Source organism: Oryctolagus cuniculus, chromosome 14 (genome assembly GCF_964237555.1).
Source record: "Oryctolagus cuniculus chromosome 14, mOryCun1.1, whole genome shotgun sequence".
NCBI lineage: Eukaryota > Metazoa > Chordata > Mammalia > Lagomorpha > Leporidae > Oryctolagus > Oryctolagus cuniculus.
This window is the reverse complement of record NC_091445.1, coordinates 63183359-63204645: the sequence shown is the minus strand read 5'-3', so window position 1 is coordinate 63204645 and position 21287 is coordinate 63183359. Positions and strand designations below refer to the sequence as shown.

General features: G+C 49.6%; 1 protein-coding gene across 4 annotated transcripts in view; it reads left to right on the top strand.

Annotated features, from left to right (window-relative positions):
- GDNF (glial cell derived neurotrophic factor) overlaps nt 1–20174 on the top strand; it is a 28561-nt gene extending 8387 nt beyond the window's left edge. For all 4 annotated transcript variants that reach the window (XM_051853517.2, XM_051853515.2, XM_051853516.2 and 1 more), the window contains one exon: nt 17130–20174. In XM_051853517.2, coding sequence (XP_051709477.1) covers nt 17130–17614 — 485 coding nt within the window. In that variant the 3' untranslated portion in view covers nt 17615–20174. The remainder of the gene's footprint in view (nt 1–17129) is intronic.
- The last annotated feature ends 1113 nt before the right edge of the window (nt 20175–21287 follow it).

Sequence of the window (21287 nt, the reverse complement as noted above, 5' to 3'; positions counted from 1 at the left end):
AGACTAGTGGGTTTTTTCCCCCTTTGGGACATCCAAGACTTTTCTCTTTTTAGCTGCCCTTGCTACATTTACTCTGCTTTTCACCAGTGTCTTCTTCAAAGGGTGTGAGGGATCTACAAGGTGAAACTCACAGATGTAGGAGCATTTGAGAGCTGAAAGGAGACGCTTTACCCCCTTTTACAAGGGGTAAAACCACTTGTCCTAAGTCCAGAGATTCATCCATGCTGAGAGTCTGCCAAAGCTGGCACCAAATTTCCCCAGCCCACTGAAATGTGCTTTATATGGGAGGGGAAGCACTTTAAATAGGGAGATTTTTAACTAATAACTAAAACCAGGTTGTATGGCATTGTCTGAGTTTATTAATTATACTCATAGTCACCATCGCAATTCTGAATGGATTTCACAAGTAAAAGCATAAAGGGCATGTGGTTAATGTTTGTGATCTAAATGAGTCATCTATTCATTCAGCAAATGGTTTGTGTACGCCGGCACTGTCTTAAGTGTTAGGAATACCTTGGTTCATCAAAGAGACGGAAGTCCATGCCCTTGAGGAAGCTACTTTCCAACACATGTGACAAACAAAGCATGAAGGGACCTTGGGCCACAAAGGTGCCCTTAATTTGCATGCAACTAAATGCCAACCAGAAGAGACGTTGAGCATTGTTCAGCTGAGATTGCAGCTAACTCCCAGTTTATTATATTACAGTGGGATTCTCTTCCACCAGTTTGGCCACAAGTCACAGTATTCCCTATAGTAACAATCTTTTAAACCAAGCTGTCAAGGTCTCAGGCTAGCCCACAAAAACCTATGTACAGCACGCTACAGCTGCAGTATAATTCCCAAGATGGCCACGTGAGCCTGTGCCCTGGGTGTAACATCCTGCCATGTGCAGGGGAGGGCACAGAGCGAGAAACCAGGGAGGTTCAACAAGCAGGGGCTTAAGTTAACCCATCCAGACCAGACCAGAGCTTGGGTCCCGGCCTTGCAGTTTGACCAGCTGTTATTCAGCGTTTCTTGACGATTCCCTCATCTATGAGATAAGGGTGCGTGGGGTTGGTATGAGAGTGAAATAAGACACTGCTCTGGAAAGCCTAGGCTCCCCAGATGCATACCCTAAGTGGTCCTCGGCCTCTCCTCCTTCCAGCCTCCCAGTGAACCCCCTTTCTGCCACATGTCTGTCAGGGCACTGCTCTAAAGGGGGGAATTTTGCATGACATGACCCAGTGCAGAGAGTGGAAGAAATGCAGGCCTGTGCGCAGGCTATTTTGGGCCTGCAGTGGGTTGGTCAGCACGTAGGCAGACCAGTGCTGCCGGGGATTCTGCCCCCGGGTCAGCTGCCCTGGCTCTTCCTCGGTTTCATAGCTCCATGCCTTCCCCAGTCTCTGAGCCCACATACTTCCCGTGGAATTGTTCCCACCAGAATCCCATGGTCGTATCAGGGAGGCCCTCTTCCTGGTGGGAAGAAGGCAGCCAGGGCAGGGTCAGATCCACCTGTGCTAGTGATAAGCAAGCTGTGGGTTGGAGTCTGCCCATATGAAGACGAAGCATTTCTGTTTTAGATAATCCAGCCGGACAGTTAATGTGAGATGTTTTATAATCCCAGTAGAAACTTTTTAGTACTTGTTCAGCCTGCCTTTATTCAGCTAAGAAATCATCTAGTGTAATCAGCTGATTAAATGTTAAGCTTTCAAACCTAATGTTATAAATACAGAATAAATACACTTGATCCACCATTGGTTCTTATTGCCTTTTTTTTTTTTTTTTTTTTTTTTTTTTTGGACAGGCAGAGTTAGACAGTGAGAGAGAGAGAGAGACAGAGAGAAAGGTATTCCTTTTTCCATTGGTTCACCCCCGAAGTGGCTGCTACGGCCGGCACGCCGCGCTGATCCGAAGCCAGGAGCCAGGTGCTTTCTCCTGGTCTCCCATGCGGGTACAGGGCTCAAGGATCTGGACCATCCTCCACTGCACTCCCAGGCCACAGCAGAGAGCTGGACTGGAAGAGGAGCAACCGGGACTAGAACCCGGGGTGCCGGCGCTGCAGGTGGAGGATTAGCCTAGTGAGCTGCGGCGCCGGCCGGTTCTTATTGCTTATGAACTGTATGAATGAACAGTACTGTAATAAAGTGTCTACCCAAGCTGGAAAATGGCTCCATCCCTTGGGAAGGGTCTCTTGGAATCAAGAAACTGCACGTCAGACTGCAGTTTACTTTTATGTTGGTTGAGAGGCAGAGAGAAAGAGCGTGCATGCCTATCTGCTGGTTCTCTCCCCAGATACCTGCTATGGCAAGGTTGGGTCAAAGCCAGGAGCTGGGAGTGCAGTGCAGGTCTCCCACGGGGGTGGCAGAAGCCTAGTTACTTGGGCCATGATTGCTGCCTGCGTCAGCAGGAAGCTGGAGTCAGGAGCCAGAGCCAGGCTGCAAACCATGGTCCTTCCGTGTGGGGCACAGGCATCGTCACTGCCAGGATGCAGGTGCACCCTAGCATCTCAGATGTTTCTAGAAGGCACGATGCCTTCCTTGACTTCCAGGACCAATATCTGACCCTGGCCCCACTCCAGAGACCTATTTCAAACTGTTGCTGTGGAGAGGAATCATTTTCTTTTTCTTTTCTGAAAGGCAGAAACAGAGGCAGACAGAGAGCTTGTGTCTGCTGGTTCACTCTCCCAATGGCTGCAACAGCTGGGGCTGAGCAAAACTGATACCAGTAGCCAGGCATTCAATCTGGCTCTCCCACGTGGCAGGGACCCAAGTATTTGACCCATCACCTGATGCTTCCCAGGGTGCCCATTAGCAGGAAGGTGGGATCAGACGCAGAGCTGGGAGTCAAAGCCAGAGAGTGTGGTAAGAGCTCCGGGGTCCGCAGGTGGCATCTTAACTGCTGTGTCCGATGCAGACCTGAGAAATCCATTTAAAGCTGACTTGGAACTGGCAGACTGACCCAACAGCCTGTGCAATATGCTCAAAAGATTCCACTTTAGCTAGCAAAAGGTATCCAGTATCTTCCTTCCCTAATTTTCCTTCGATTTTTGTGTATTTAGCACTCATGGTTCATGGCTTCTTCATTTGATTAAAATACTTATTCATTAATTAATTACTTGAACGCAGCCAATAAGGGATTCTTAGATGTCTTTCATGTGCTAGGTGCTGTACAGCCTTAAAAGGTCAACTATGACCTTAGATGGCCCATGATCTATTTGTAAACTGCAGATAGGCAGATGGGCAGATGGGCTGTGGACTGGGCGGATCCGTCAGACAGGTTGATGTGTCTGTCATGAGGGGTTTATGTTAGCTGCAGTCATGGTGAGAAGTACTAGCAATGAAGCCACTGGGCTTTGGAGTTCAGAGCAAGGAAGATTTCAGAGAAGCGGGAGGATTTGAGCTGGGACAAGCAGGATGATAGTGGGAAGGGATGGGCAAAGGAAAGGGAGTCATTGTAGTCCAGTGAGCAGCATCAGAAAATTGGTTTTCATGAACTAGAGGAGGGGTAGATGGTGGCTGCAAGGAGGACAGACGAGTCCCCCACCTCCTGGGAAGCGGTGCTGAGAAGTGATGGGCAGTTCAGAGGCCTGGGCAGGCAGCACCCGGGTTCTGAGATGCTATAAAATTGAGGAGAAGGTACTTGCTCTGTTGCCTATGGCAGTGGGTGGCTCTGGGGCAGACAGTGACAGCACGTGGGAATTGGCTTCAGAGCTGGTTTGTGGCAAATGTTCCCTAAGTCCTCAGACTGCGCCTGAGTAAGGTCCATAGCATACGTATTGCATTTTGAATATTGCTCTCCTGTTATAAAAAGCTTCTAGGCATAGGCCCAACCAATTAACCTGTTAGCTCTCAAGTAGGTGAAAAGCCACAAATGAATCTTACTATTAATGTTAGTGCCATGGCACCTCTTCCCTGCCCATAAAGGTACTTCCATTCTAAACAAACAGGTTAGACAGGTAGGTTCAAGCTCTCCTGAACCAGAGGAGATACCAGTATCCCCATTGGACAGGTGAAGGAATGAGTCGCAGAGAGCCCATCAAGGCCACAAATCTAATCGCTGGTGAAGCCAGAACCCAGCCAGTATATTCTGTGTAACACAGGCTTTGCTCCCAGTTTAGTAGATTAAGAAAACAAACATTTGGCTTGTTGGGAATACATTCGCCATCCCTAAAACACAGATTTCCAGGAAAACCAAAGAAGCAAACTAATAGAAAGAGACTCTTCTTCAACTCCCTGTGGGTCTCTGTCTTTGATTTCCATTTGGGCCACCGGGGCCTGGGCAGTATTAATAGCTACTTCAGAGCTCAGAGGAGGACTTCTTAAGGAGAGAAATGGGGGTTTCTCCAAGTGTCCTTATAAAACGAGTATGGATGCTTTACAAAAAGAGAGACAATTCCCCAAGGCTTTGCAACCACAAAGTCTCGTCTGGTGGCAAGGAGCATTTGGGAGGCCTTGTGGGAAATACTTGGTCTCAGAGCACTCCCATCTTGCCCAGGAAGAGGGGATGCTCACATGGAACTAAGCATGACTGCGCAAGTCCCAGGGCAATTGTCCTCTTGGGAACTGCAGTCTATTTGCAAAAGCAGGGAGCGGGTCATCACTGGGAAACTGCTCCCAGGGTGAGCTCAGGAGAGGCAGAACCCACTTTGGCGTGACTATAGTAAGAGAAGCCAGGTGGAAAGGCCTGGTTTGCAATGTCATGGTCTTCAAACATTTTCCCCTGCAAACTTGCCAACAACAAAGTTGGAAAAACTGTTGTGCTCTTTTAAGTGGACGTCTACAGTTTTCACCATGAGTTTAAATTGTTATATCAAACACCATTTCCTGCCCATTCAGAGACTGTTGCTATGCTTTAAATCTGTTGTTGGTAAAACCTTGGTCCTTCCAATTTAGCTTATTTAATTCACCAAAAACTATCCAATTAATCTGCCCAAATACATTGACTTTTGGTCAAAAAAGCCTGACTTCATTTTCAATTCAAATGTGCAGGCCGATATATACCCCATGGTATTCCATGGTGATTGTCACAGGTCTGGGACCCTAATTATAAGATGAATGAATACATGGATGGGCGGATGGACAGACAAGCAGATAAAGCACCCTATATCTGGGTTTGTTCACGTGGGATTCCCTCTCAGTCAGTGTTCAAGAACAATGAACACCCAAAACCTCCTTTTGGCATTTGCCTCATCTTTTTTTTCCTGAACCATTTGGGAGTTTGTTGTGAACCTCACAACATGAAGTGCATACCTTCTAAGAACAAAGATGAACCTTGCATAATCACAGTTCCGATCCCAGCCTCACGGTGTTTAGCATGAATACCCTACTCTTACCCGAGAGAGAATCCTGATTCAGATTTCTCCAGCTCTGACGGTAATGTTCCTTATGCTTCTTTGAATCCCGAATCATCAGTTGCATTTGATTGTCTGTTACCTTTAGTCTTCTTTCATCTGGACTGGTTCCCAAGCCTGGCTTTCCCCCAAGGCACTGAGATTTTTGTGAATTGGGGCTGTCTTGCCTACTGTACTCCAAACTGCCCTTCCTCTTGGATCCATCTGATTATTTCCAAACGATTCAATTTGGGTGAGCATCCCTGAACTACAGTGTTCGTGAGGCCCTCTGTTCACATCAGACAACAGCATCCAGTATCAGTTTGTCCCCAGGAGCCCTGATGCCTGAGTGTCTTTGGGTGGCACCTGAAGGTGTTCTCCCCGCACAGTGAAACGTGTGAGCCAGGTGAGAAGCAGCACACCTCTGTGAGAGAAGCACAGCGGGGAAGAGAAGAGGGGTGTGGGGAAGGAGGGCCCAGTGCAGGGCACGCGCAGGCACACGGACGTTAGGAATGCACCTGTGCAGTTGAGGAGGTAGACTCTGCGTCCCTCATGGCCACCCTGCAGAGGGACATGTGCCTCCATTCAAAGACACAGAGCCACTGAGCGTGGGCTGTGGACTCTTGACGTTGTGTGGTTAGTTGTCAGGTATTTCTAAGAACTTGGAAGAGGCAACACAGATTCCCCAGACAGACCTGAGCTTTCTGGCCCCCAGGCTTCCATGCCAGGGACCCCAAGCTATGCACAGAAGACACTGCTCCGTAGAATGTGCTAGACCGAAAAGCGGCCAATGCCTGGATCCCCTCAGAGGTGATCTTGCTTTGTCTAGAGACTACAGGGTTCGTCTTTGGGCTGGAACACGGCTGGAGAATTGTCAGATGTGATCACCACGTGGGCTTCTGAGGCACTGTGTGTTATGTGCTGTCTGTGGCCAGGCGCTGGGCTGATCTCTTCTACGTGACCATATCAATCTTGCCCTGGAGGTGGAAGTGTGGCTGTCCCCATTTTAAAGATGGGGAAGTTGGGGCTTACCAGGGTTGAGTGGCTCAACACGGTCTAGGCCCCAGAATGCCTGTTTCAGCGTGGGACACTCAGATGTAGCTCTCCTGACTGTGCCCACACATCAGCAAGGAGAGAAATCAGGCATTGGAGTTTTGCAAATGCAGTCGTTTTAGAATGATACCCATATCTGGTTACCTGGAAAGTCTTTGAGATTCCAGTACATTTGCTCACTGGGCAGCAGAAAGTCCCTCATATCCGACCACAGGAATCTATCAAACAAGTTCAATTGATAAATTTTTTCTTCACCCTTGTCATCTTGTCATCTTCCTGTCATCTCTTAGACCCTTCTTCTCCTCCCTAAGGAGCTCAGTGTTCCTTCTACCCACTATTCCACTGGTCCCCTGGGGAGGGTGGAGGGAAGCTGAGCACAGAATCCCAGTGGGAGCCGCGGGAAGGAGAAAGCATGACTTCCTACCGGATTTCTTTGGCATCCACCCCCCCCCCCCAACCACCTGCCCCTGATAACTCACTTCCCCTGGTGGGTTTCTGTGCCCTGCTGAGCAAAGGCAGTAGCAGAGTTCCTGATGTGTGCTTGTTAGCGCTGGGTGTTTATTGCCCATGGTGAAGTGCTTTTAGCACACACCAGGCATCCATGGATTAGCTAACAAATGGACACCCTGGTGGGTGTTTTCCTGCCTTAAGAGCAGAAGAAGGGCGGGGTGGGGGGAAGTGCTGTATTACTGTAAAATTATTAGCATAACTATAAAGAAGTATGGGCCACATAGGCAGAAATCAGAGCAGAACCACTGGAATCAGTAATGAAATGAATATGCCGTTCCCCAGTGGGATTTTCCTGGCTATTTGCATTCGTGGAGTAATTGCCAGTGCATTTGCTGTAAGTTTTCTCAGTTGAGTCCTAGGGTAACAGTTCCAGATATGGTACAACTAGGAAGTGCGTGTGATATTGGTCAGAGTGGGCAGGCATGGCAAGTAAAATAGCATTTTAGTGGGCGGAGTGGTTTTCACAAGTGCACCCAAGGCTCCTTTCTCTATATTCTGGAGTGGTTGGCATTCTTCTTGGTCTTTTTCTTTGGCCTTGAGAGAATCCAGAAATGCTTTTTTAAAACAACAAAACACTGGTGTTTTTACAATGCAAATACTTTTCAAATAAACTGATGTCATGCCTTCTTGTCAACAAACCACTGGCCATGGAGCAATCGCGCTGGAAGCTCTGGAAGTGCTCACAACGGCTTAGTAAAACGGCTCGGCCTCCGGTTGCTTCTAGAACAGGTGCCGTGGACCCCTCGTGAGGTTAGCCCACGAGGCAGTGACCGGGATGTTCTGTCTAACACTAGATGAATTCTGTGTCCAAAATAGGGAGGTAAGGATGCTCCTTCCATAATGTAAGATGCGTCGGGATTCAGTGCTTCATGCCCTATGGGCTTTAACAAAAAGTTCAAATAAGTGACAAAGTCATCACTTTGAACTCACAGCAGATGGCAGAACTTCGCAGAATTTCTCAGAGAACTAGAACATTCTCCTGGCTGACACTGCACATTTCAGAAGTCCCAGACCACACATAGGTCACCTTCCAGGACCAGCTAGGGAGAGGGAGGGTCTCACAGTCCATTTTGTACCAGTACGGGAAAGACCTTAACATACTTGAAACAGTAAAACAAACAGAATAATGAATGCACGTGAGATTTTAAGAAATTAAAAAAAAAAAAACTTAAAATGAAGATGTTAAGGGTAGAGTTGAAATTCCTCAAGACAATGGCAGGTTGAGTGTTTGACTTTTGGGTGTTAGAGATGCAGGAATTTCAAGCATGTTGGTGTGGGATGTCCTCTTAGTGCTCCTTGGTCCATTGCTACTTTTGCAGGGAGAAAGTGAGGTTTAAGAATGCCTCATGCTGGAATCTGGGTGTTTATAGACGCAAATACAGGGTCCTCTCTGCCCGTCTCTCCATCTCTCTTAAATAGGGCACAGGAAGATGACTGGGTGGTTTGAGAGAGGATTGGCAATGATTATTTCAAACATAGCAGAGATGTTGAGCCAAGAGGTAAACCAAAGAGACTGAGTCCTGCTAGATCCTAAAATATCTCCTGTCGGGTTTCACAGGGCCCGTGGTGGTGGCTGAGCCACATGCTGCAGGGCTGGCACCTGGAGGTGGTCTTCCTGGCGGAGGTAACCGACAATCAGTGTCCAGCAACACTGTCCCCCCACACACACACCCCAGGGCCCCAGAGTCTCCCGTTGACCTTGTATGTGTTAGGGACTAGTCCAAGGTCACACAGCAGGGCAGCAACTGAGCCGGGACTGGAATCTCGGGCTCTGTGCTCTCCAGCTTCGCAGCGAGACCTCCTCAGGCAGTGCCAGCGAGAGCTGGAGGAGCTTCCGGAGCCGGGGCCTCTCTGTCTGGATCTGCCACTGCCGCTGGCTGCTGGTTTTCCGGTTTTGCCTGGGGTGTTGCCAGACCTGCCTTAGAGCGCCGTGCTGGAGCCAGGGCACAGGAGAGATGCCACTGAGTGGCACAGCTCTTCCCTTCGCAGACAGCATTCGTTGTGTCCGGCAGCCCGCGGCAGCCCAGCTCAAGGTTCTACTAACGTCACCCAAGTTCGCACCAGATTTTTCCCCAGCACATGCACTGCTCACGTCCTGTGCTGCGTTTGGTAAATGTGTGCAGGTGAAAGCAACAAACCTCGCTCTGATTCCAGAGTGAATGACCCTGTGGTCCGGAACATGGAAAGTCGCACGGTAATGGAAGTTTTACTTAGAAACAAAAGGCAGCGAGCACATGTTCCAGCCATGGGGCCTAGAGCAAAGACCTGTGTTCTCTGAGCCCGAGCGTCCCAATCCAGGAAGGGCACCCAGCGTGCGTGGGCCCTGCTTTGGCCTCCCAGGGATGTGTCAGGTTCAAGTTCAACTCCTGTGAAAGCTGGCCCTCATGCCACCCCTCCCCCCATATTGATACTCTAAGTGCCTCAGGGAAGCTACTATTTAAGGGATAACCTGATGAAATGCTCTAAGGTAAGGAACTTTAAAGACTCAGTCATACAGTTCTTAGAATGAGATTTCAGTATTAGCGAAAGAAAACCATAGTTTTATCTTCTTGAAAGATAAAAGTAACTTGTTCTCCGACGTCGGCCTGCATGGGGATTCTCCTTGAGAAGCCGTGTCCATCCTCAGCTGATCTTGCCTTTTTATATACACATGCATGTGTGTGTGTGTGGACACAGGGATGTGTCTGTGTGGATCTGGACACAGAGAAAGAGAACCTGTGTTTCCCAGATGCTTGGCCTACAGAGCAGTTTGCACTTCACTTGCAACATAGGTAGGCATAGAATACTAGATTGGATGTCCCCCACCCCGAGGGGCTCCCCATCTTCCTCCTGTCTGTGAACAGCACTTCCTGGGAGGCTCTGCAAGTCAGGACAGGTTGCCCGGAGCCACGCAGCCCAACTACAGCATTCTGTGGCCTTGCGCCCAGCGTCAGCCCCAGAGTGAGGCATCTGGGCACTGGTTCCAGGTATACCACTCATCTGTGAGGCCCTGGTGTAGGTCACAGGATCTTAGCACCTGCTCTCCCAGGTCACCAAAACTGGCTGCTCTACAGTGGAGTAGAGAGGCGGATCCTCCCCAGAGCAAGAAACGCCCAGGGCCTGCTCCCTAGAGCCTGTGCATCCCTCAAGGCTGGCTCAGGCAGATTCAGGCCAGCCTGAAACACCTCTCTTCTTGGAAAGGAATCTGTGGATAGCAGGGCCACGCCCCCTCTTTCTTGGAACCCTCAGAGCCTTAGACACCTTCCCTCCCTGGGTAGTAAGTTAGGGCCCCAGCCCTTCACAGCCTCCGTCCTCGGGCCATAGGTTGCAGACTCAACACTGAAAGCCAGGACGAGAAGGGGGACAGCCCAGCTGCAAAGATCAGAGTGACCCTTTGACTAAAATGTAATTAACCTGGCCTGTTCATTGAGAGGAATCTGATATTGTAGGGGAATACAGTATCCACAGGTGCCGGCTTAGCCAAGGCAGTGTGTGCAGTTACGTAACTTTTGGTTTGGCTAATATAGGGAGTGCTCACAGCCCTCAGCACAGCACTGTCCCTGTAAAATCCCAGGCACCTTTACAAAACTGTCCCTGTGCCCATCCTTTGTTCCCGAGGCGATGTTACTATTTCTGCGCCCATAATCAAGGGAGGGAAAATCTTTGCTGTAAATGGTTTGTCCCCAGAGTCGTGCCCCAGTACAAGGTTTCATTTGTTTAAATAGCACTGTTTATACAAAGGACACATCAAGGTTAAAACAGTGTAAATAGAAGAATGCCAAAATATTTGGTCGCCATCTGAAGGATGACTTAAATGCATCTGAGCATCTTGCTTTTTCAAAAACTTCAGCTTTTAAATGGACATGTTTTCCAAGATACATCATTCCAAGTGGGCCTGGACAATGAGCAAGTGTTGACCTATTTTTCCTTCTGAAGGATGCTCCTCTTTTGAGGTGGACAAGTATTTTACTGTTTCAGTTAGGACCCATGAGGGCTGTTTATGTGTCCGACATCTGCCAGGCCTTTCCTAGGAGGAGGAAGGTGGTGATGTGCCATTAAGTCTCAGTTTTGGGAACCAACCCAAACCTGTCCCTCAGTTTAGTGCACTCCTGGAAGATGCAGGCTGCTCTGTGCTTCTCAGTTCATCTGGGGAGTTGGGGGCGGGGCTCCTGCCAGGGCTAAAATGAATGCTTCTGCAGATTTTTTTTTTTTTTACTTGAAAGGCAGAGTTACAGAGAGACAAAAGCAGAGGCAGAGAGAGGGAGAGGTCTTCCAGCCGCTGGTTCACTCCCTCGATGGCCACAACTCGAAGCCAGGAGTCAGGAGCTTCCTCCAGGTCTCCCAAGCAGGTACGGGGCCCAAGAATTTGGGCCATCTTCCACTGCTTTCCCAGGCCATAGCAGAGAGCTGGATCAGAAAAGGAGCAGCCAGGCCCATGTGGGACACCAGCACTACAGGCAGCGGCTTTACCCACCATGCCACAGCACCAACCCCACTTCTGCCGAATTTTTAAGGTCAGGCTCATTGAGGCCTGCCCTGTACCCCTCTCTGCAGAGGTATTTGACTCCTAATGACCCTCCAGATTGATAAATTGGGGCGCTCTTTATAACAAAACTCAATTGGCATCAAAAGGCTTGGGATTAGGAATTTGGTTGGGAGAGACAGAGCCTATTTGTTCTGTGGTTTAAACAATCCAGTGTTGTGGTGTAGTAGGCTAAGTCTCCACCTGTGACGCCAGCATCTCATACGGGCACTGGTTCTAGTCCCAGCTGCTCCCCTTCTAATCTGGCTCTCTGCTGTGGCCTGGGAAAGCAGTGGAAGATGGCCCAAGTGCTTGGGCACCTGCATTCATGTGGGAGGCCTGGAAGAAGCTCCTGGCTTTGGATTGGCCCAGCTCTGATGTGGCCATGGGGGGAGGGGTGAAGCAGCCAATGGAAGACCCTTCTCTGTCTCTCCCTCTCTCTGTAACTCTACCTCTCAAATAAATAAATAAAATCTTTAAAAAAGAAAAGAAGAAGAATGCAACATTGCCCTTTGCTGGTTTCCACAAGTAAAACATTGAATGTAAATATTTGTTTGTTCTATTTTTCAAAAAATGTGAAAGGAAAAATAAAACCTTCAGTTCAGTAAGCGTCGTATGTCTGCAGCCTGGGCATGGGCTTAAATCGTTTGTCCACCAGAGCAACAAGATACTAGAGAGATTTTCCCATCAAGCAGAGGAGTTCTCATTAGCTACAGCCTTCAGTTTAACATTAACTGTGTGTGCTTGCTGGATGCTTGCCAGGTGCCATGGTTGGAGCAGTTTTAGGTTCACAGCAAAATTAAGAGGAGGGTACAGAGATTTCCCGTGTTCCACCCACCCCCAGACATACAAAGCCCCCCCATCAATGAACTGCACTGACCAATCATCATCGTCCGAAGTCCATAGTTTATGTTGGGGTTCAGGCTTTCGTGTTGGACATGCTACGGGTTTAGACAAAGTCACTGACATATGTGTCTGCCCGTCCCCAAACACCTCTACACTCAGGGTTAGTACTGTTTACCGCATCATCCGACACCTGAAGTAGTCTGTGCATTCACGGAGCTGTTTGCTGTCACTCTGGAAAGCCCAAGTAGAATTCAAAATAAGGGGAAAGGACTGAGCCTTCTCATCGTGAGGCACTAAGTGTGTCCCAAATGTTGCAGTCTTTGTCCCTTGCAATATTCGGGACTACCTACATGTCAAAGGCGTTCGCTGTCTGAAATTCAAATATTACTGGACTTTTCTCTTGTATCTGAGAAACAAAGCCCATGGCAGCTATGGAATCAAAATGTCTGAGAAGGGGGGAAATGCTTTTTGAGAACTTGGAAAGTATTCTGGGGTACATAAGAACATCCAGTAGTGACTCAGTCATTATTACAACTGTAGCGATGTCAAATTTTGTAAGTCGCATGAACTGAGGAGTCTAAAGCAGTGCAAGGTGAACCCGTGTACCTCGAATGATCTCCCATTAGCTTGTGCTGATTTTACAGTGTCTCGTCCTTGTTTCTGATTGATCTTCAGTTGATTGTGAATTGTTCTGAACGTTCCTCTGTTCCTAGGTTAAGTCAGGAACTTTTGAATGGAGCAGGGAGGCCAGGTGTGTGAGTCCTGTTGTAACACAAAGAGTTGTTGTTGTGGTCGTTGGAACTCAAAGACTTTGTATCTTGATTGATCATCTCTACTATACCTCTTTTTGACATTCTCTTGTAGACATACTCTACAAGTACGGTTTTTTGAAACTAGGCACACCTGTATTTTTTTCCTCTTTCATCACTTGTTGAGAGAAATGGGTGATTTCTCATTTTTTTTTTTAGGAGAAATAGTTTTGTTTCTTTGGAACACATTATTTTAAAGGGTTTCTTTAGTTTTATTTTTTAAAAGAAAGCGTCCTAAAGCGAGTCACGTTAGAAAGCAGTGCACAGGCAATGACAGTTAACAGTGCCCTCCCGCTGGCCCAGCCCTGGCCCCCGCTGATGAAACCTCTTCCCCGGAGAACAAACAGGAGCCCTGGCCTCAATGCTGGGCGAGGCTGCACTGAGAGCTGAGGCTGCGAAGAAGGGGAGGAGGTTGGCTTTCAGCTCCCAGATGGGAGATAAGGGCGCCACTCAGGGCATCGCAAGCTTCCCCATGTGATGTGCGCAGTTCATTTGGTAGCCTTTCTCTGTCACGGTGCGATTCTCAGCTGATGTCCCCGTGTCACCTTGAAAACCTCAGAGCTCTTTCCCCCTCCTAAAATGACCTGATTCATTCAACAAACAGCTACCGGGGCTCCAGAGACCAGATCCTATTCTGAGCACTTGGAGTCCGTCAGTGAACCAGCTAGACCAAGTTCCTGCCTCTTGAACTTGGTATTCTGTCAGGACAGACAGACAACAAATAACCAACTCAGAAATCCGTTAGGCACTGTGTGAGGATATGGCAGGCCTTGTGGGGGTAGGCAGCAGGGCGGTGGATCTGGATTCAGAGTTGGAGGGTTGCGTTTTGAATGGGGAGGCCAGTGTGGGACTTGCCAGTGGCCACATTTGAGCAGAGACTGGAAGGAGACGTGGGAGTGGCACAGGCGCTCTGGGACTCAGAGGTGGAGGCATAGGGGGGAGGCGGCACAAAGCCCCACCCCCTGCCTGTGTTTGAGCTGTGGCTCTCAGTCCGGATGATTTCACCCCTACAGGACAGGCCGTGTGGCAATGCCTGGAGACACTTCGGCTTGTTGTGAGCGAGGTGGAGGTGCTCCTGGCGTGTTCTGGGCTGAGGCCAGCGATGCTACTAGGCATTCAGTAGTGCCGGGACAGCCGGAGGGGAGGAGGTGGGAAGTGAAGAGGGAGGTGAGGTCAGAGGTGACAAGGCTGAGGAGAAGGGGCTGGCCAGGTTAGGCAGGGCGGTATGGACTTCGGCTTTTACTCTAAGAGAAATAGGGAGCGTTGGAGGTTTTTGAGTGAGTGTGTTGGGGGCGGGGGTGGGCTATGGCCTGAGTTCAGAGTTTAAAGAGTGCTCCTCTGGCTGAAGGGAGGACAGTAGATCAAATCAGGGCAGGAGGTGAGGATGAAGGAGGGGGAAGGCATCAGGGACTATTGAGGTTACGCAGGCAAGAGATGCGGAGGCCCTGGCCAGGGCCGAAGTAGCTGTGTGACCTCCACGCCATGGAGACTTCAGTGCTAACTCTCCCATGCAAAGCGATGAGGCAGTCTAGGCATTGCAGCCCCAGCCTGTCCATGATATATCATCCACTCACATTATAGATAGGAGGGTACCTCAAGGGTGGTGGAAAAGTGGAATCAAACGAGAAATTCCCAGGAGCTGCTTGGGAGGCCGAGTGCCTGGGTTCAAGCCCCAGATCCCAGTTTCCTGCTAAGCGCACATCCTGGAGGCAGCAGGAACAGACCAAGAAGGTGGGCCCCTGCAGGGAGCCACGTGGGTCCACCCACAGGTAGCCCTGTATTGAGTTCCTGACTCCCAGCATTGGTCCCAGTCCAGCCTTGACCACTGCAGGCATTTGAGGAATGAACCCATGGATGGGAATTCTATGTCTGTCTCTCAAATAATTTTTTAAAAATCTTATTTAAAAGTATAAGCTTACTTTGGTACAAAAGTTTTTAAAATTCATGGTTTTTTCATAATATGCATTTCTATGAACTCTCTGAAGCACACTCTTATGTACATGTATGGGTCTGTGTACATGTATAAACCTGTATTACCTACACATCTATATGGTTAGGTTGCCTTAGCTAGCTTTTGTTTTACATAGTAGGATATCTGATACACTTTAGTAATTAGGTTAGGTTTGTGACAAATCAGCTTGACCTAGGGTAGACCTAATCTAATCTTTCTATGTTTTAACACACTCCTGGCCAAGCCATTCTGAGGTCTTGAGGTCTATATTTCTAAACCACACAGAACCTGAAACATAATAAATTACTTGGATGGGTAAGAGAACAATAGCAGGCTTAGTACCCAGCAGACAGAGGCGTCTGAATTATTATTTTTTGTTTTGTTTTGTTTTGAGAGGCAGAGTGGACAGTGAGAGAGAGAGAGACAGAGAGAAAGGTCTTCCTTTTGCCGTTGGTTCACCCTCCAATGGCCGCCACGGCCGGCGCACTGCGGCAGGTGCACCGTGCTGATCCAATGGCAGGAGCCAGGTACTTCTCCTGGTCTCCCATGGGGTGCAGGAGCCCAAGCACTTGGCCATCCTCCACTGCACTCCCTGGCCACAGCAGAGAACTGGCCTGGAAGAGGGGCAACCGGGACAGAATCCGGCGCCCCGACCGGGACTAGAACCCGGTGTGCCGGCGCCGCAGGCGGAGGATTAGCCTAGTGAGCCACAGTGCCAGCCCTGAATTGCTTTCTTCTTTTAGAAATGGAATAACTTGTTCCCAGGGTCAGTCTTCTCCCACTCCACCAAAGCAGATGGCTGAAACCCAGCAGGAAACAGCAAGAGATTGCTAATTTGTACTTGCACCCAGGGGTCTCAGACGTCCTCTGTGGTGCCTCCCTGGAGCGTACATCTCTTGTCTTGTTTGCAGCCAGAGAGTGGAAGCCATGCCACGCCCCCAGTGGGCCTGCCACTCCAGTCGAGGGCGTGTCCATCCACAAACAGCATCACCTGCTGCTGTGGTCCATTGAAATGCTGTGCGAGGGGCTGATGTTGTGGCGCTTAGAATACCCGTATCATATATCAAATGGAGCACCAGTTCCAGTCCCAGCTGCGCTACTTCCCATCCAGCCTCATGCTGATGCATCCTGGGAAGGCAGTGGATGACAGCTCAAGTGTTTGGGTCCCTCCCAGCCTCGTGAGAGACCCAGATGGAGTTCCTGGCTTCTAGCTTCTGCCTGGCCCAGCCCTGGCATGGCAGGCATTTGAGAAGTGAACCAGTAAGTGGAAGGTCTCTCTCACTGTCTCTTCCTTTCTGTGTGTCACTCTGTAAATCAATCAACCTTAAAAAAAATAATAAATGCTGTTGGAAGTTATCAGCATCCCTTTTTATTAATGTCATGCTGTTTAAATGAAATGGCACATTTGTCTCTTGGCGAGTACAATTATATCAGCTGTGTCCCCATTCCTTAAGTCTTTCGAGAAGTTAGGAAAGAGTGGGGTACGTGAGCTCTTTGTGTGTTCTGCAGGGTGGTTCTTGTCTCTCGTAATCATATAGTATCAGCGTCAGCTTCAGGCGACAACACTCGGGGTTCCAGATGAAAGTAGCAATGCTGGGAGACCTCAGCGTTTTCCATTTTTCTCAAAGCTTGGACCATGGACATCAGAATTGCTCAGGCGCTTGTTTAAAAACGCAGCCTCCCTGGTCCCTCCCCAGACCACTTGACTCGGGGTCTGTCCGGGCAGGGCCAGGGATCTGCACTGCAGGGTGCCTCCAGGGCGTTCTGCACACTCTAGTTTGAGGGCCGCCACTCTAGGCCACGAGACAAGGACCAAAACCCAGCCCTGGAGGATCGCTCTGCTCACAGCAGCCTCCCTCTTGACTTGTTGCCCATGGCGGCCTCATTGAAGTGCAAGTGTGCAGCTAGGGATTTGTTTTCCACAAGGCACTGTGTCACCCACCGCATCAGCCTGGAGGGTGCACTGTGGCCTCCATCGGGGCTGTGGGGCGCGAGGTTTACAGCAGGTGCTTAGCTTAACTGGCTGGTAGTTTTGCTGTGGGTCCCATGTTGGCTGACTTCCGGGGGGACGGGGGTGCACTTTGATCTAGATCCTGCCTGGCATGACCACTGCTGTCTCACGTAACATTTTCTGTTTTCTTGTTGCACAGCAAATATGCCAGAGCATTATCCTGATCAGTTTGACGATGTCATGGATTTTATTCAAGCCACCATTAAAAGACTGAAAAGGTCACCTGATAAACAGATGGCAGTGCTTCCTAGAAGAGAGCGGAATCGGCAGGCTGCAGCTGCCAACCCGGAAAATTCCAGAGGAAAAGGCCGGAGAGGCCAGAGGGGCAAAAATCGGGGGTGTGTCCTCACTGCGATACACTTAAATGTCACTGACTTGGGTTTGGGCTACGAAACCAAGGAGGAGCTGATATTTAGGTACTGCAGCGGCTCTTGCGACGCAGCTGAGACGATGTATGACAAAATATTGAAAAACTTGTCCAAGAGCAGAAGGCTGGTGAGTGACAAGGCGGGGCAGGCATGCTGCAGACCCATTGCCTTCGATGATGACCTGTCGTTCCTAGACGATAACCTGGTTTACCATATTCTAAGAAAGCATTCCGCTAAAAGGTGTGGCTGTATCTGACTCCGACTCCAGAGACTGCTGTGTATTGCATTCCTGCTACAGTGCAAAGAAAGGGACCAAGGTTCCCAGGAAATGTTTGCCCAGAATGGAAGATGAGGACCAAGAAGGAGGAGGAGGAGACGGAGGAAGAGGAAGAAGGCAGCCGTCGTGGGAGCCTGGTAGAGGGAGATCCAGCTACAGAAGACTGGACAGGAGAGAGAGCAAAGGGCCGTCTGGACCCTCCAGGATGGCCGCCGATGCCAGCAGAAGCTCGGGGCTGGGGTCCCTGGCTGGCTGTGACGTCATCCACCGCCAGCTATCGCAGGTACAGTTGCGGATGCACTCGAAGAACCACACCAGTGTATCTCCTGGGGTCTGTGCTCACCAGGGAACCCATCGTCCTGGTGTCACTCCTTGTCATTATGTTTTACTGCTGGAAGTCAGAGAGGCGCGTTTTTGCTGTCACTCAGTGGAGACCTGCCCTGGAAAGGAGAGGAGGCAAACAAACATACAAACAGAAACGTAAAGACGCAAGAGATGCCAACTTTTGGATTTGAACGCTGAGGCCTGAGGTCTGCTACAGCCAGCATTTTGGGGGAACGCTGGGTGGTGGACCTCGAACATGGTGTGAAGGGTGGGAAGAAGTTGTCTAGGAACCAAAAAGGCTCTCCTCGGGATTTCCAGCAAGCCTGAGAGCATTGCCTTTCTGTCCTTGGAAACAGGAAACGAGTTGCCGTTTCCAGGAGAGCGAGTGGGGAAGGCACCCGGCTGCCCCTGGGGCACGGGGCACGGAGCCGGGCCCTGGGCCTGTCGGTTTACAGAGAGACACACGTTACATACCCAGCTCCACTTATGCGTGGTCACCAGTGACCAGAGAAGCTAATCGATGCAATGCATCTGTATCAGATACAGAAATATAGAGAAGATATTTATTGAGATTTAAGTTATTGTTATTTATTACCATTCACTAATGAATTTCTCTTTTTTCCCCTTATTTATTAAAGTTTCTTTTCAAAGGTGCCAAAGTATATGTACTCGCAAAATGCAAAGAAAAAGGTGACAAAAGGAAATTTTAATTGGGGACGCGGGTCCAGGCTTTTCAAAGTATTAACAAGTTTCTCGCTAGGCAAAAATCACTTACTTTACCTTTTTAAGAAAATCCCATTAGCTTCCCTAGGTTTCAGGTTTTTTCCCTATTTTTCTTTCTCTCTTTCTCTCTTTTTTTTTATTTTAAATATGTCAGAAGGAGTGTCTCTGGCCAGCCCCTTCCCAGGAGAGGTGTGTGGAGGCCATGGGCCTCTGTGGCCCCACCACTGAACAGATCCACCTCGTGTCCACTCTCTGCTGATTTAAGCTCTTATTCCCTTCCACGTCTATCTAGCGATAATATGCATAGCCATATATATATATACGGTGAAATTCCTTTTCATACGTAGCCCTGGATTTAATGCTGACCCAAAAGTCAACAATGCTGTCCAGTAGCCACTGTTTGGCCCTGATGGTGGGGACTCTCCCTCTACCCTTGCCCACCCGCTGCCTCCCTGAGAAATACGCTGGCCACCCAGCTCAGCCAAGTGCCCATGAATGGGCTTCAGAGGTGCAGGGTGTCCACCTCACCTCCACAGGTGCTGCTCCTGTACATCCGAGCCCCGCCTGGACATCCCGGGGCTGAGAAGGGTAGATGGGGAGGTGTGTGGTACACACGCGGTGCAGATGCACAAAGCTTCACACAGGGCACACCCCCTTTCCCATGAAGGAGCAAGGTGGGGGCGAGGCACAAGATGGGCACCCCCACTCCTGGTTGTGGATTTGCCTAGCAGGCGACACACGCTCAGTGCGTATTCAAGCATGCATGAGAGTTGTTTACAACATTCGGACGGGCATTCTAACCAGGAAACAAGCTATCACTAAATTAGGGCTGTGAGCCATGGCACTAGGGCAGATTTAGCAGTGAAATGACCTATTGGCCTCCCACAAATAATCACGCTAATTTTACAAAGTAACCAAGGAACAGAAGCTACCAGACATCCCCTCTCTGTCACCCTGAGATGCAAGTTCTCCATCATTCTGCTCCCCCACACAACTGGGAAAAGGAGGAGGGGGCGCCCCTCTCACCCTGCCCTGGGCCTTGCTGAGAAGTGGCTGCTCACAGCAGTGACAGCCCCAGCCATCTGCTCACCCAGGACACAGCTTGCACGTGGCCCCAGGAGCTGTCCACCCCAGAGGACCCTGGCCGAGGTGCTGGGGGATCGTCCCAGGTGCCCACGAGGGTCTCTGCCCAGAGAGGCTGCTGGGTTCAGTGGGGGTTGGCCGCATGTTCCCAGCATCACCTACGCACCATAAAAGCAGGCTTTAAAGGAAGCAAATTGCTCCACCCAATCCACAAAAGGGTAAAGTTTGTGATTTTTCTTTATCATTGTGATCACCAACTGATACCGTAAGGAGTGCACTTCTTTGGAAGTTCTGACTTCTCTGATCTGTCTTGGTCGTTTGTGTTATACAACCAAAGTTCTCTACAGACTTTATTTTTGTACAATATCATTTTGTAACTTTTTACAAATAAAAACTCATTTCTATTGCTCTCTGTATTTCTGTGCTTCCTCACATAGCAGTGGGCCATTGCTGCCACCCAAGACGGTTATTAGGAACCACCCCCTTCACTGCCATGCGGCCCACTGGTTGGTTATTGAGCATGCCCATCTACTGCCAGCATCCAATCACCACCCAGTTGGGGGAAAAAACAGAGTTGTTCTTCACTTACTCATTCAACAAATCATGCCTACACTGCGCCAGACATTGAGGTCCCAGGGACACAGTAATGGCCAAAACAAACATCTCTGCCTTTGTGGAGTTGACATTTTATGCAGGGCGGGGTGGAGGGTAGGGTGGGGCTGACAGACAATATGGAAAAAAGCAAAGTATGTAGCAATCCAGATGAAGATAAAATCCACAGAATGCAAACAGGGTATTACAATAGCAAATAATAAATTAATAAATATTTGAAGCAGGGGGCCTGCTTTCATTAGAGGTGACATTGAGACTGCACTTAGGAAACAGATCGTGCCCACAAGCCAAGAGCTTCCGGGGGCAGAGGAAGCAGCTTATGCAAACCCCTGAGGCAAGCAAGAGCTTGGACGGAACCAGCACTTGGCACAACTCTGGGTGACTCTGTGTCACTTCTGCGTGGCAGTGACGCAGAATCCCGGAATGGTACAAATGGGAGCCATGTACTCGGTGTATTCTGGTGGCAAGAAAAACAGTGAAGAGAGCAGTGTGGCCACCAGGGTTGGGGAGGAGTGCGCTTCCCCAGGTACACACTTGGGTTATGTCACAGACTGCCATGTGACTGTGACAGGTGGCCCTGCCTGGTGCTCAGGTGGTCCTGCATGGCCACCAGCCCAGGCTTCCCAAAGGATGTGTTAGGTGCAGCCCTGGGCTCTGAGATGCCCTCCCCTTCCCTTGCATGCTGTCCCTTGCAGCAAGACGCAGGGGAGGCTGTGGTACTGACTGGCCTCAGGCACTCAGGGTCCTTCTGGCAGAGGCTGGAGAGCAGCACAGAGCCCAGCCTTGTTTTCTGTAAGCAGGAAGTCTGGTACGAAGTTAGCCTTCCCGAGAGGGGAGGCAGAGAGGACAGGACTTCGGCTTACCTCCACTTCCTTTTTAGAGCTGTTGTCCCCAAGGGTGTTCCCGAGAT